A 16498-nucleotide genomic window follows, 5' to 3' on the forward strand; every position below is an offset into this window, starting at 1 on the left:
CTTTTGTTGAAAGTAGCAACAGAGCCCCTCCTGTCCTGCTGCCTGGCTAGCTAGCATTATGGATGGATCTTCTCTGTGGTCTTCCTCTTTTTTTCCTGCCTGGCAGCTCCATATTCAACATCCTTTGTCCAGTGTATCCACTATCCCTCCTCTGCACATGTCCAAACCATCTCAGCCTTGCCTCTCTAACTTTGTCTCCAAACTGGTCAGTCTGAGCTGTCCTTCTAATATACTCATTTCTACTCCATTCTGGTTGCTCCCAATGAAAATCTTAACATCTTCAAGGCTGCCACCTCCAGCTCCGCCTCCTGTCTTTTAGTAAGTGTCATCGTTTCCAAATCACACATCATTATTCACGTTTGCTGCTCTCCTTCTGTCACAAATCACCCCTGCCGCTCATCTCCACCCACTACCACCCTGCCTGCATTCTTTTCCACTTACATGTTCTGCACCACCCTCACATATTTATCTGCCACTCTTGACTTCCTCAAGTAGTGCAACAGTTCTTTTTTGGCACCCCGTCATATTCTTTCTCTAGACCCACAAAGACACAGTGCAGCTCCTTCCGACCTTCTCTATACTTCTCCGTCAACACTCTGAAAAAATCTGTAGTGCTCTTTCTTGGCATGAAGCAATACAGGTGCTCACTGATCGTCACGTCTCTTTGTAACCTAACTCCAACAACCCTTTCCTGTAGCTTCATGGTATGGTTCATCAACTTCATCCTTCTGTACTTACTCAAGCTCTGCACATCACCCTTGTTCTTGAGAATCAATACCAGTAGACCTCCATTCCTTAATCATCCTCTCACTCTCCAAAACTGTGTTAAACAGTCTAGTCAAAAAGTCGCCTGCCCTCTTTCCTAGTCATCTCCATACCTCTACAGGTTTGTCATTTAGACCATCTGCCTTTCCACTCTTCATCCTCTTCATAGCTGCCCTTTTTCCTCCTTACTAATCCTCTGCACTTCCTGATTCTTTGACTCTCTTTCATTCATCCACCTCTTTCTCACTCTCTCATTTTCTACATTCATCAGCTCCTCAGAGTACTCCTTCCATCTTCTCAGCACACTCTCTTCACTCATTAGTACATTACCATCTCTATTCTTAATCACCCTAATCTGCTGCACATCCTTTCCAGCGCAATCTCTCTGCCTTGCCAATCAATAGAAGTCCTTTTCTCCTTTTGTGTCCAACCTCACATGTAACTCACTATAAGCTCTTTCCTTTGCCTTTGCCACATTTCTCTTTGCTGTAGGCCTATAGCTTCCCGGTACTCTTGTCTGTTTTTTCGTCTTCCAATACTTTTTCCTTGCTAGCCTCTTTCTTTGAATACTTTCCTGTAATTCTTCATTCCACCACTAAATCTCCTTGTTGTCTTTCCTATGTGCAGAGGAAACACCAAACCTCTTCTTGGCAGTTTCCCTCAACACTACAGCTGTCGTTCCCAGTCATCTGGTAACTCTTCCTTACCAGCCAGAGCCTGTCTCAACTCCTCCCTGAACTCTGTGCAATATTCTTACTTCTTCAACTTCCATCATTTAATACTTGCCTCTGCCTTCACTTGCTTCATCTTCTTGCTTTTCAAAATCATCCTGCAGACTACCATCCAATACTGCTTAGCTACATTCATGTTTTTGTGAAGGGTCCACCCATAGGCCTTCATCCACATCATAGCCAATATTTTACCTTGCCAGGCAATGGGGGAGAAAACCCTATTGCATGCCGAACCCAGCCTTGACAAGACTTATATCAACACAGGCATGTTCCATTGCCTCCAATAAAGTTTCCCTGCTGTCGGTCAACACTGCCATGCCTCCTTTTAGCAGATTGAACCCTTCTTCATCTATAAAAATATATTCACGGGGCTTTTTCATGGATTCCAGTTCAAACACTTTCTACAAAATAAATGATACAAAATAGTTTACTGTAACTGATACAGAAAGACAGACTTCTGAAAAAGTGTATTTACAGTATATGCATTTCAGATTTAAGTAGATTACAGTATAGTTTACAGTACTATAAAAGTAGAAACTGTAACTGCCCTGCTTCCCTCAGTGCGTGAACAAGGATATGTTGTGCAAAAGTTGCCCGAATTTCATCAGTAATGATTCTTCTTGGTTGTCCTCGTCCTTTTCCTCCTCATCTGCCACCTGCCACACAAACTCTTCCTCCTCTGCCTCTCTGTATGTGTCTGTCCATTGTAGATGCAAATGTGCCACCCGCACACTGAACTGACTTTTATCCTACTCATTTGGTCTGATCACATCATTAGAAAAATGTGTGTTCAATTGTGAGTTTCTGTGTGTAGAAAGACAATAGTTGTGTTGGAGTTGTGTTCACATTTTGCTGCTGGTGTTTACAGTTTTGCAACACAGGTGTGAAATGGGTTCGGTGACTGAGAATGTTTTTAAGGTTTAGCAAAAAAGAATGGTTGATCTGAAAAATAAGTTTAGGCCACTGAGAATTTGGTTTACAGAAAAGAGTTTAGTGATTTTAGAATTCAGAAAAACTGTAATTGCTGTCTCATGTGACTGTTGTGATTAAATTCTCAGCCCAAAGAGCACAACACACACACGGGTGTAGAGAGCAGTAGAGGCATGGAAAAACTTGTCAGCGATGATCCACTCTGTGTTAAAGGGTTGTTTTTTTCCAAATGATGGAAAGTTCCAACAAAGAACTTGAAAGCAACAAATTTGTGTTGAGGATTTTTTTTATAATCGAATTAATCGAGTTACTCAGCGAATCGTTGCGGCCCTCAACTATGGCCACAATCTGTGGGTAGTAACTGAAGTAATAAGAACATGATGGGTACAAAGATTCTTGCTCTTGCTCTGAAGGGTTTCTGGGCTCACCCACAATGAAAGGGTGAGGAGCTTGGTCATTAAAGAGGGGTCAGAGCAGACCTGCTGCTCCTCTATGTCAAAAGGCAATAACTGATCAGGATGGCACCTGGTTGAGGTCTTTTGGGCATGTTAAAACTGATGTATATTTAATTAGAGGAGCTGGTCTTCTGGGTATAAAATATGGAACAGGATTTAGTCATTATATCTGAATGGCAGAGTTGGGCTTTGTCCCCAGCAGCAGTGCCTTTGGTTTTGCAAGGTTCCTCAGTCACACAAAAAAACAACAGTTGGTCAGTATTATAATTGTTTTGTTAAATTTATTGCATTTTAAAATATTTATATATTCAGAATACAATGGCACCATAATTTTGTTTTGACTAAAGAAAAGCATAAAAATTCCAACACAGAAATATTTTTAATGTGATTGCTGCAATCAAGCTAACAAAATTAACCTGAAACATCCACTCGGTTTAAAGAAAGTAGGTGTCTGCTTAGTTTTCTTCTAATTTGCTCAATTTATTATTCAACACTAAAAAGGTCACTAAAATGTGCCAATTTTTGAAAGAAAAGCACATTTGTTTTCATCTAATATGATATGAAATCAAACAAAAATGACATTTAATTGTCAATAGACTCATTCAACATGAGTTCTTTTAATGGAATAACTATACAGTATACACGGGCCTGTTTTCAGCAACTATCACTCCTGTGTTCTGTTAGAACATTGTATTACTTTCTCATGTTAAACTTTATCATATTAAAAGGCTAATTGACCATTAGAGGTAAAAATTTAATTATGTTTTAACAGCTGAAAAACGTTATGCTGATTAAAGCACTGAATTTTGATGAGTTGAGTGCAGCATCAGCCTCTGTACTTTCCATTATAGTCTTAAAATGGCCAAAAAGAAATTTATTTTAAACTTCTTGTTCTAAGAATTTAGTATTTTTTCATGTGAGAAATAAAACTGAAAACATGTAAGATTGTATAATACAGCGCAAACTGCCTGTGGCCAGGATACTCTGAGAAGTTGATGCACAGGTGAGCAAGAAGACAGAAAAATCAAAATCTTCTGTTAGAGAAAGAGAAACAGGCCATCTAATGGCACATTTTGTTTTTATCTAATATGGAGCTTTGTGAAATGGCACCCACAAAACAACAGTCTCAAGGTCAACAGGAAATCTGTGTTTATGGCATTTGAATCAAAGCACATCAGAGACACAGAAAACATGAAAAGGTGCTGGAGCAGTTCTCCATTGACCTATACCAATATATTCTAGGTATGCCAAAGTTGGGCAAGGATAACAGACAATTTCTATTGGTCACGATTTAACCTGCAAAATCAACAAGAAAACAAAGTTAATCAAGCTTAGAGACTGGCACAAGTTTTTCTACAAGCTGCACATCTTTCTTTTAAAAGTTCACCTCAACAGCAGTGCTGTGTGAACAATATAAAATCTAATTCAGAACACATTGCTATCACAACAAAATAACATTGATTTTTTTTTTTTTTAATTATTATTTTTATTATTGTTTTTTGGAAAGTTGTTTGTTTCAGATTCAATAGACCCTTGTAATGAAGAAGTTTTAATAGCTGGTATGAAAGTTTTGATTCACGTGGCACACAGAAATGCACACACATACACAAGCATGTATTATTTATACTGCTTCTTTGATGGAGAGTAATATGTATTTGTGTGTAAGTGTGTGCACACGTGTACATATTAGTTAATGTGAGGTAATTCCTGTTAAAACCAGTCTGATTGTGAGACAGGGCACAGATCTGTGGTGAAGTACTATCCTGTAGGAATAATGGCAAGTGAAACACACACACACACACACACACACACACACACACACATACACACACACACACACACACACACACCCACACCTGCATGCACAGACTGACTGTCACAACATTGATGACTTGACGTTCTTTTATATCTCAATAATTTTCACACTCTCATTCATTTCCCCTCACATATGGTGTCTGGCTTTCTTTTTCTCTCCATTTTTAATATCTCTGCCTTATCGTTCCCTCTGCCTTCCTATTTTTCTCCCTGTGTGTTCTCTTCCTGCTGCTCTGCCCAGAATGAATGCATGTGTGTGAGTAAGGAAACTGGGAATGAGTGATGCGGTAAAGTGTAATTTTTGCCAGCAGGGCGAGGAGCAAATTGGAAGAATGCACTTTTAAAAAAAACATATCCCAAATCCAGGCCAGTCAAGCACACACATTTACAGAAAGGCACATACACACGCATACATGCACACTGGGCAGCAGTCTCATCACAATGTGAGCTTCATTGTTACTGACACACTCCCATGTAGCAGTGAATGGGACTTGATGTCTGAGGCCCCAGCCTACGATTCGCCCACAGGGCAGCCACTCATTAAAGTACAAAAAGGAGCGAAGGGAGGGAGAAGGACAGAGAAAATGGGAGGTGAAGATGAGGGAGGTGGGGAAAGGATGCAGATTTGATTCACTCTGTTTTACCTTGCAGTGGATAAGCAGGCAGATTGGTTCCCCTCAGGCATACGCACTCTGAAGATCGGTACTCTGGCATGGCTTCACCTATGTCTCCTGCCTTAAGCACCCATCTAAGCTCCGTCAGTAACAACACTCCTTCACTGCTGGGGCCTTCTTTCCACAGCAGTGAAGTCAATGCCATAGCTTTGTTGGACGTAATCAGCAAAGAAGACACCCACACTCATGCTGATTTAACTGGGCGCCGTAGACACCAAAGAGCTCTCCTGTCTACCTGAGTAGTGACAAGAATTTGCCTTTCTGCAAGTCACAACAGAGACAGGAGAACTTCAGTAGAATCAAAAAAATGCTTGTCCCTTTAGTTACTTTGGCCATGATTTACTAACAGAACATAGTCAACCTACTAGAGCATTCAGTGAGAGGGCATTATTTTTTACATGACCTGGCTTTCAGCAGGTATTGAAAAGTGTGAAAAGCATGACATTATAGTCAAGGAAAATACATTCATAAATAAATAAAATCTGTTATGCTTCCAGTAAATTTGCAGTCAGTACAATATTTTTAAGTGTGGGCTTAAAAATATAGCATAGCACTAAGATCAATTTTGTGAATCAGTTCACTTTACTGTCATGTGTGGCATAACTAGTAGTTATGGCTTGTTTACACAAATAACAATGCATCATTTTGACATTGTTTGTACTTAATTTGTATTTATTGAGGTGTTAAATAGCGTTGATGGGATGAATCTAATGCGCACTTAAGGTGCTTTTAGATTGTAAAAACACAATATTCTTATATAAATGATATAACATCCGAATACTTCAAAAGTCATAGCATATTATTCAGTGCCTTCATGCATGTGTGTTGGCATGTACATTGCATTTGTATCAATTGGTATATTAACACCACGAAATGGGATGGTATACGTCAACAGGAATACAAACAAACAAAGACCAGCCAAACCCACATGCTGACACCTTGTCATGTGGATCTCTTGCTCAGTTAGCTTTCATTGATGGGATGCTACCAGAGCTGTCCTCTTCCCTTAAGAGGATGAAGTCATTAGATAGAATGGGAAGGGAGAGAGAAATAAATACATGAGGAGAGATTTTTATTTGTATCCTTAGAAAGCCTCCCTCTAGTTAACATTGATTTTCTCTTGCTGCCAGTTCATTTTGAGAGTGTTCTACTTCTACTTGGCATCCATCTGTGAATTTCTTCTTGTTTCTTCTCCCCCTATACTTTCTTCCCATTTTGTCTTCTCTTTGCACTTGCTCATTTCTGTTTTGTTCCACTCATTTGTAAAAGAGCCAACAGTCTACATTCATCAAAAGGGAGGAAGCTTCATTGCGAGTAGCACGCAACAGTCGGCCATCAAATATGTATATCCTTGTACTTCTTTGATCATAATCATCGTTTAATGTTTCAGTCAAGCTGTTTTGTCTGCTTCCTCATGAAGGCACAGGGGATCTCTTTATTTTATCCTCTATTTCTTATCATAAAGGTCCCTCTGGCACTCATGGTCTGTTTGCTGTGGATGGTTGATCTCCCTTCCTTTATTTCATGCTAGTGTTATTCCATTTTATCCTCAACTCTCCCAGTGTATGTATCTGTCTTTCTCATTGCTTTTGCCCTATTTGGATCACATTGCACACGCTCCTTCTAGCACTCTTTCATCCATTTCTCTGCCTTAGTTTGTCCTCCTCAGACTCTATCCTTTCTCCTTGCCTGTGTGTTCATCTGTAGAAATTAGTTTACTGTAGCCTAAATTAGAGTTGAGATTAAAAGGCCACGTTCCATGAGGCTAACTTTGCACTCTGCAGTTCGCCAAAGAGAGAGAGAGAGAGCTTTACAGTAACCGGGGTTACCTATTTTACCAAGCACTGTTATCTTCTTTTGCTGGCAATTTTAGTGGAATCCTCTTCAAAATAATATTAATATTTCAATAGAATTTTATAGCCTAAATTAATGCTGGTTGCAAGACCAAGTTAGCTAATAAATTTAAGTGATGCATTTTACTAATGTGTATTTGCCTCACTTCCATTGACTGGATGAGTAAAATCATAATTAGTTCTGTTGTAAGTTTTTATGTTTAGAACTGTTATGACAACTTTTACAGAGTGCTTTCACACCAAGCATAGTTGGAAAAGTTTGTTAATACAGTGGATATTGTTTTTCTCTGTTGTTGCTTTGATCCTTTTAGTGCCCAGGCTGCTGGCTTGCAGCTGACTCTGATCTCTGGATAGCTTTAACTTCAGCCACTTTTCTTTTCTTAGCTTCTTTAAAATGTTTGTTGTCACGAATGCTGTTGCAGTGGTTCCCGAACAGTTTATCTGGTGAACTTTGTGTCATCACTCACAGTGAAGAGCTTCCACACTTTTGACATGTTATCTTGTGCCTGTGAGTTTGTGTGTGCAACTATTTGCCTGCACCTCAATGTTGCCCATGCATGAAATAACCGGACATATGTGAGGACAATTAGCTGGTGTTGTGCCAAAACATTAGCAACTGCCAAAAACTGATTTCCGATGTTTTCTATGTTTTTTTATGAGTAATATTTTACCTTACAGTGGTCAGTAGACTGTAGTCAACATGATTTATGAAGGCATTACATACAAAATAAAGAAATAACCTGTTTTGCAACTATCTATGCTGTATGCCAAAATTTTACCTCATCTAACTAAACTGCGGCACATCATTTCACATTAAAGCATTTCTGCATTCTAGTGACAGTTGTTGCTCCTGAACTATACATTCCACCACTAAAAATAATGGCTCCTGTGTTGTAGTGAACATATTAAAAAGGATGCAAACACACATAATGAAGCTTACAAGTGACTCTTACAAAGCTGTTAATGGAGCATGGAGACTGCCTGTGACTTTGATGACTGACTTGTTTTTTGTTTACACTTTTTAAAGCAACAATAGCACTTTCTTCACATATTTCCTCTGTCCTATGATTTATTTAGTTCCTCTTCATGCAACTGTTGTTGGCATTAAGTTAGTTCAGCAGACATGTGATGAGTCCCATACACACAAACACTTGCACAGACACACAAACACACATAATCAATAATTTGGATTATCATCCCTGATGATGTGTTACTGTGCTTCACTGAGGCCTCTGGCTTTAATGGGGGTTAATATAATCTGCTGATTAGACAATACAGTGAGACAGGCAGGCACACACAGGCACACACTGCATGCTGCAAGTGAATCATTTAAATGGACATAATGGGCACAGAAGTGTGGGTGTGCAGGCTTGGCTTTGCACTGTATACTGTGCAACCATGCAGTCTTGATGTTTTGGAAATGAAAATTGAAACATATACACATAATATGCACACATTTCCCACACATATTATGTGAATGGGAAGTCTCACACCCCAGAGAGGAAGTGGTATTAACAGTGAAGGTCTTTTCCTATTTCACGCTCCAACCATGTGTCTACCAATTTGCATCTCCTACTAACACTTCTACATCTATTGAGATGTTAAAAAAAAAAAAAAGCAGGGTGGTACGGCAAAGTAAGAAAGGAAAGGGAAAGCAGTTGGAGACAAAATGGACAGAAAAAGGTAGAAACCACAAGTTAGAAAGAGGAGTAACAAAAGAAGGGAGTCATTAGCCCATGAATGAGGGGAGGGAGGAAAAAAATGTAACAGGAAAGAGACAAGACAAGAATCCAGAGGATGGGGTGAATGGGAATGGTTGTTAAGAGATTCTGGTGCCAGGTGTTTAAGTGACACAAATGCCCTACTTTCCTTTCTGTCCATGTCGGTGTGTGCATTTCTTCACGCTACATGCATATGATTTGTACCTGCAGGTTTCAGCCAGCCAGCCTGGTGGAGAGGATCCAAGCTATTGCCCAGAATGTCTCTAACATGGCCATCAGGGTGGAGCAGATACTACAAAACAGTATGGTGCAAGGCAGAGGTACAGTATCATTATCATCACTGTAATTTGCTTTCACCTTCTTGTTTCCTATATGCATAACTAAAATCCAGCTTATCACTGGTTTCATTGTTCTGTAGATCAACCATGATTACAGACAAGCTTATAAATTAGCATACAACATAGCGTTATTACAAGAACAATAAATAAGTATACAAGCCATACTTCACTCTCATCCAGTCCACTCCCCTCTTATGACTTACAATAAGAAATTGATTAACTTCATTACCCCAAAGAGAAATGGGCTTGCATTGTGGGCACAAATTCAAGAATACACAACAAACATGTACACACAAAAGCAATCAAAGGCAGACAGGACACTGGCAGACACCCAGTGCCAGTGAAGTTATACGTGGTCTCACACAATGTGAAGCGTGTATCACAAACATTATAGCTTAAAAAGAAAAAAAAAAAAAAACAGCCACTGAAATGTAATCAGTAATTTACAACTTGAAGTGCAGCTGAACACATGAACAGTTGTCAGCTTGTGTTGCAATTCAGCTGCTGCTTTTACTTACAACACAGATGAGAATACACAACAAACACACACACAGAGAGAGAGAGAGAGTCGCATACATCAGTTATTTGGAGGATTTTTCCACTGACTCAAATCAGTTCTGGTACAGTGTCAGCAGGAAGAGGTTCTGTCTGACATCTTTTCACACAAAAATATATTTGGACAATGGGTCATTATAACAGTAAAGATTAAAACAGAAAACAACAACTCAAAACTTGAAAAACTTGCAGTTAAAAGTTTGACTTGAGTCAATATCCAGAAGTTCCTGTAGTCAAGGAAATCAGATTTTTTCTTTTTTGTAAAGTAAGAAAGCAAGAAAAATAAACTGGAGCTATGGAAAAATCAAGGAAGCTCTGAAGTGGCAGCGAGGTCGTCTTTCTGATGTCAGCTCTCATCCAAGGATGTGCTTTTCTGTTGTCTTGTTCACAACAGACATTTTTAATCAAAGCCTAAGTAATACAGAACATCCTCCCACGTTCCCCTCTCACTTTTTTCTTGAGGCTAATTGCCCAACTCTTTACATGAGAATAAATGAGCATTACATCTCCTTTTTGTTTTTGCATCTGCATCTGCAGGGACAAGGGCACACGGCAAAATGAAAACAGTGCTGCTTTCTCTAATCACAGATGAATTGAAACACTGCCCGCAGACTTTATTATCATACGGCTCAGTGGCAGTTTATTTATCTTGTGGTCAGGCGTGTGCGAGAGGAAACAACAGGAGAAACAGAGTTAGAAGACGTGATTAGAATTTCCTTCCCTTCAAGCACTGACAAGGCTTTTATGTTCCATCTAGTAGGGACAGGAGTCAAGTTTTTATCTAGTTAGTTGACCACATTTTCAATTGTTGCCATAGTGGTTTCTATTGTAATCACATTTGTAGGCAATGTGTGTATATTTTCAGTTGATGGAGCGAAGCCCTGGGGAAGACTTATGTAGAGAAATGTCTCTTTTTCATTAGGCAAATGGAAGCAGACGGAATCTGAGAGAAGACAGATGTGATGGTCCAGAGAGAGAAGGAGGGAGAGAAGGAGGGGATTTAAAATAGAGGGAAAAACAGTGAGAAAATATAACTGCAGTGGTTCTCCTCTCGGACACTCTCTTCCCATCTTCTCACATCAGCAGCAGAGAGGCAGTTAACTAAGTCAGTGGAGCAATTAATGCAGTGTGTGCAGCCTAAGTGAGCAGACGTACTTGCTAGCGTAACCAAAGGATCGTTGGCGGCAGCGGGAGACAGACTGCTTTGCGAGGCCCAGTGAATATTGTGCACTGCAGTAGACCAGATATGTTGCAATGCTGCAAAGGGAAAACCACGTAGATTTATGAGCACTGCACAGAACATGTGACATAAACTGTGAATGATTATGTTATGGAAGGCAGTGAATATTGCTGTGAAATGTCCATAGGCAAGCAGAGAAAAGCTGTTACTGTGAGTGATGCTGTAACCTTATGGTTCTGAGAGGGCAGCCTTTGGGTCAGACAAGTTCACGTCTGTAGTCATTTTGAGTAAATAAATCGATTAACAGAAATGAGACCTGAATTTTAAAGAGACTTTGACGAGCTCCATATGCTGATAAATGAGCTGATGGATAGTATTACATTGGCTGATTGCTGTTGGAAATGTTATCTTCACTGGAGAATAAATATTCTCATTAGAGCGAACTGATTTAAGTGAACTAAGCCTGCAAGCCTGTAGACTAATGAAGCATCAGTGATTGTGGCTAATTTGACTCACAGCAGGCATATGTCAATTGATCATTTAACTGGATATTTACAAATGTAAATATCTTCTGTAAAGTGTGAAGCTTCTAAATCACAGATTGATGTTTTTATCTGAAAGCAGAAGTTCACTCACTGTGTCATTTCAGTGGTGAGAGATGGGTCGGCAAGTCAGTGTGAAGTACCAAGAGATCCTCGCTTCCCGGAGTGTCCTGGAAAAGTAGATGTGAGTATTTAGCTGTCATCTGTGAGGAGCTGACTAGTTGCTTTGGGGTTAATTAGGGCATCACTACCTAATTAAAGAATAAAGATACTGTTTTAAAAGAAAAAAGAGGGGACATTTGGATCGCCACTCTTTATTTTTTTTTAATTCATTTATTTTATTATTTTTGCTTTATCAGACTCACTAGAATCAAAATAAGATTTCTATCTGCAGTAATTTGTTTTTGGCAGCATTTCTTTGTTCTGTGACCTCTTCACCCTTCCTCACACATACATGAAAAGTGTTAGGCAGTGCGAACACGCTTCCCAGCCCTTTGATTTTCATACTTGAAAAGCCAGAAGTAGCAAAAGTAGCAGCACGGCACAGCATAGAACAAAACAGGCATCAGTGGCACTAGACACAGTATGACACTTACTATGCCAGTTACAAATGAAAGGAAGAGTTGAGGTGAGTTTCAAAGCAGCTTGCAAATGAAAAGCACCTGTGGGCAGCCTGCTTAAAACCAGCGTAAACAGCACATCCTATATGAGTTTTGTCATCAGCTGATCTCGGCTGATCTTCCACACAGCAGACCAAGCTCCTCATCTGGTCACATGTTATCCTAGAACAGAGATCCTCAAATCCAGGCCTCGAGGTCCAGTGTCCTGCAGGTTTTAGATGTGTCCCTGATCCAACACACCTCATTCAAATGGCTGAATTACCTCCTCAGTATGCAGTCAAGTTCTCCAGAGTCCTGTTAATAACTTCTATATTTGACTTAGGTGTGTTGAAGCAGAGACACATCTAAAACCTGCAGGACACCGGACCTCGAGGCCTGGATTTGAGGATCCCTGTCCTAGAACTTCTCTGGTCTTTACCTTCCAATTGTCTTTACTGTTGTTGAATCTAACTGCAGAGCCTCTCGCAGCTGTTAATGGTCAGTTATGCTGTCTGGCTAGCTAGCATTACCCAGCATGCTGTTCAGCAGTGTAATTTTATCAGTGTGTAGTTATTAATGTTAGAAACAGTTTCAATTTTGAAAATTATTGCATGTCATGATTTTTGTTTTGTTAAAGAAAGATACCTGTGAATTATTAATTCTCATCTTATATTAATATATAAGGTTCATAAGATTAAACTCATGAGTGAGGAGGGTGTTTGGTAAAGGTACCACTATTCTCAGATGACTGACTTTTTTTCCTGATTTTATGTGTACCAACATTTTCTCCCTGTATTTCCTCCAGTGGATGCGGGCACGGTGGACATCAGATCCTTGCTATGCTTTCTATGGCGTTGATGGTTCAGACTGCTCCTTCCTCATCTACCTGAGTGAGGTGGAGTGGTTCTGCCCCCCACTTGCCTGGAGGAACCACAGCAGCCCCCCTACCCAGCATACTCAGCAGGCAAAGTCCCCCAAGAGACAAGTAAGCGTAGCAGTAATGCTATTAGAAACACATCAACATTAGGCAAAGGCCACCAGCTGACAGTTGATGGATTTACAATAAACCCACAAGTGATTATACTTGGCTTACTACCTTAACAAAACATCTAACAAAACTGCAAAAATGAACAATTTCCATTATTTATACGCATAACTTAAAACAATAGACAGTATCTACTACAGTATGTTATAAATGCCATCAAGATCCTTCATTTTATTCAATAAGTTTTTCATACAGTGTATGCCAAAAATATTCGCTCATCTGCCTTCACACACATGTGAACTTTAGTAACATCCCATTCTTGATCCACAGGGTTTAATATGGAGCTATAATGGCTTCAACTCTTCTGGGAAGGCTTTCCACAAGGTTTAGGAGTGTGTTTATGGGAATTTCTGACCATTCTTCCAGAAGTGCATTTGTAAGGTCAGACACTGATGTTGAACGAGAAGGCCTGGCTCACAGTCTCCACTCTAATTCATCTGAAAGGTGTTCTGCTGAGTTGAGGTCAGGACTTTGTGCAGGCCAGTCAAGTTCTTCCACACCAAACGCACTCATACAGGTTTTTATGGTCTCTGCTTTGTGCACTATTATGCAGTCATGTTGGAACGGGAAGGGGCCATTCCCAAACTGTTCCCACAAATTTGGGAGCATGAAATTGTCCTAAATGTCTTGGTATGCTGAAGCATTAGGAGTTCCTTTCACTGGAATTAAGGGGCTGAGCTCCTGAAACTCCTGAAAAACTCCTGAAGAACACACCGTACCATAATCCCCCTCCCCACCAAACTTTACACTTGGCACAATGCAGTCAGACATGTACCGCTCTCCTGGCAATTGCCAAACCTAGACTCGTCCATCTGATTGCCAGACAGAGAAGCGTGAGTCGTCACTCCAGAGAACACGTCTCTACTGCTCTAGAGTCCAGTGGTGGCATGCTTCACACCAGCTAATGCTTTGCATTGCGCTTGGTGATGTAAGGCTTGGATGCAGCTGCTCAGCCATGGAAACCCATTCCATGAAGCTCTCTGCACTGTTCTTGAGGTAATCTGAAGGTCACATGAAGTGATTGATTCTGCAGAAAGTTGGTGACCTCTGTGCACTGTGCGCCTCAGCATCCGCTGACCCCACACTGTGATTTTACGTGACCTACAACTTTGTGGCTGAGTTGCTGTCATTCCAAGTTGCTTTTTTGTAATAACACCACAAACAGTTGACTGTGGAATATTTAGTAGCGAGGAAATTTCACAACTGGACTTGTTGGCATCCTATCACAGTACCACACTGGCATTCACTGAGCTCCTGGGAGCAACCCATTCTTTCAAAAATGTTTTAGAAGCAGTCTGCATGCCTAGGTATTGATTTTATACACCTGTGGTCATGGAAGTGCTGGGAACACCTGAATTCAGTGATTTGGATGGGTGAGTGAATACTTTTGGCAATGTAGTGTATACAATATAATGCAATCTTTAGCTCACTAATACATCGCCTAGTGGACTCATTTCAGCAAAATGAAGATTATGTGTTAATAAAAACTGACAGAGAATCAGAAGAGTTCCTTTTGAAAATTAGTAAAATTAGTAAAAGATAATTATGAAATAAGGGCAAAAAATGCAGATGAAGAAGTTAATAATTAGGAGTTGCCTTTACTGTCACTCTGTTCATATATATTGGATTAACGTTCATATAGTCAAGGGGCTATGAAGCTACCATCTCATTTTGGCTGTGGATTTTTTTTCCAGTACTTCGAGGGTTGCGAACATTCATAGAGCGACATCAAAGAAACTGGTGGTTTTTGTGATTTTTGACATGAATAAAACATGTTACCAATATGTGGATTCTTGCTTCTTGTAAGGCTTTTATTGTAGAACTTTTCCACGCTGTTGACACCTAAACAAACATCTGGTCAGCAGATGGAATATTTAAATGTTAATTACTTGCCTCAGTATAAAATGTTCTTAGATGAAACTTTAATTTGTCCCTCTGTCAGTTAGACTTAATAACAAGTATCTCCTACAGGACAGACGGAGCAGCACAGACTCTAAGATAGCAGCAGGCTCTACTGATTTCTTGTGTACTGAAAGCATGTAAAATGCACGGTGTTGTTGCTGGTAATTTATTTATTAAGATGTGCATGATTGGAGAAGTAGCTTTTGATTCAGTGCAAGCCTAAGATTGCAAGTGGCTTGTAACTAAAAATATTCTTTTATTTATTTATTTTTTTAAATCATTATTTTATCCCAGATTTATGTTTGCTAAGGTGTGCTTATTTGGTGTTTTTATTGTAAGGGTTGGAAATATCAGCTTTGATGCACCTTTCTTGTGTCCTTGATCCAAGACCATTTTTATCTGTATTTTATTTTTCAATAAGCCCTTAACCTTAAAAAAAAAAAAAAAAAAAAAATCAAACCTTGAGTTTTGCAGAGGAAGAAGGAGTTGAGTCAAGGTGGTAGAAAAGAGGGAAAATGGCTTTAGACAAGCAATATTATTTTAGTTAACTGCTGGAACTGACAAATAAGATATGTCTGTATTATAATTACAGTTTTTTCAAAAAAGTTGTTTTTCTCTCTGTCATTTTGTCTGAAATTGCTGCCTTTGTATTATGGCTTTAGGCTGTCATTAATGAAACAGTGGCAGAAATTTAAAAATTGGTTAGAGGTTGATGAGCTGTTATTACAGGGTCAGAGTACAATTAAAAAAGGTAGATCAACAGTCCTTTTCTTCAGAAGATGCTGTTGAGTAAGGTGCCTGTTCATACCTTATTCAAAACAGACCTCATCCACAGCAACTAATATTGATCAATTTTGATGTTTTGATATTTTAAATAAAATATTTTCTTGCAGTACAGACAAGCCTGTGCAGTGGTAATACAGACCTATGGATTTAGGCATTCAAAATAAGGAATAAGGACAGAACTGTGCTCTGAATCTGTATATAATGGTACTTTTCCCAGCTACATTCACTTTGCCTAAAGTAGTTTAAAATGTGATGTGTGCACAATGTGTGCAGTTTCACTTTTCCTTTTCCTTTAATAACTGTGTTAAGCGAGACATTTTTGGAAGGTAAACCAGAATGTTAATGCAGATGAAGACTGATCTTCTCTGTGACCAAAATAACGGAACTATTTTTGTGTTTCACAAAAACATTGCTGAGCCAAGGACTTTTTGGAGAAGTAAAAAGGAGACTGCTCGTTGTTAGAAAAACTGCATTTTGTTGTAACTGCTCCACATATATTTCACTGACAAGTGAACCTAAAGCAGCAAAGTTAACAATGTGCTCACTGGACACAGTTTTTCTTGAAATCGTGCTTTAAGTTATCAGCATTTGAAGCTGACAGTATTTT

At 39.5% G+C, this 16498-nt stretch overlaps 1 protein-coding gene across 1 annotated transcript in view; it reads left to right on the forward strand.

Moving 5' to 3' along the window:
* Positions 1-16498, forward strand: part of LOC115789362 (alpha-1,6-mannosylglycoprotein 6-beta-N-acetylglucosaminyltransferase B-like) — a 125405-nt gene that overhangs the window by 52936 nt on the left and 55971 nt on the right. The window contains 3 exon segments of the mRNA XM_030742750.1: positions 9155-9264; positions 11667-11743; positions 12964-13143. Coding sequence (XP_030598610.1) covers positions 9155-9264; positions 11667-11743; positions 12964-13143 — 367 coding nt within the window.

Source organism: Archocentrus centrarchus, chromosome 1 (genome assembly GCF_007364275.1).
Source record: "Archocentrus centrarchus isolate MPI-CPG fArcCen1 chromosome 1, fArcCen1, whole genome shotgun sequence".
NCBI classification, from domain to species: domain Eukaryota; kingdom Metazoa; phylum Chordata; class Actinopteri; order Cichliformes; family Cichlidae; genus Archocentrus; species Archocentrus centrarchus.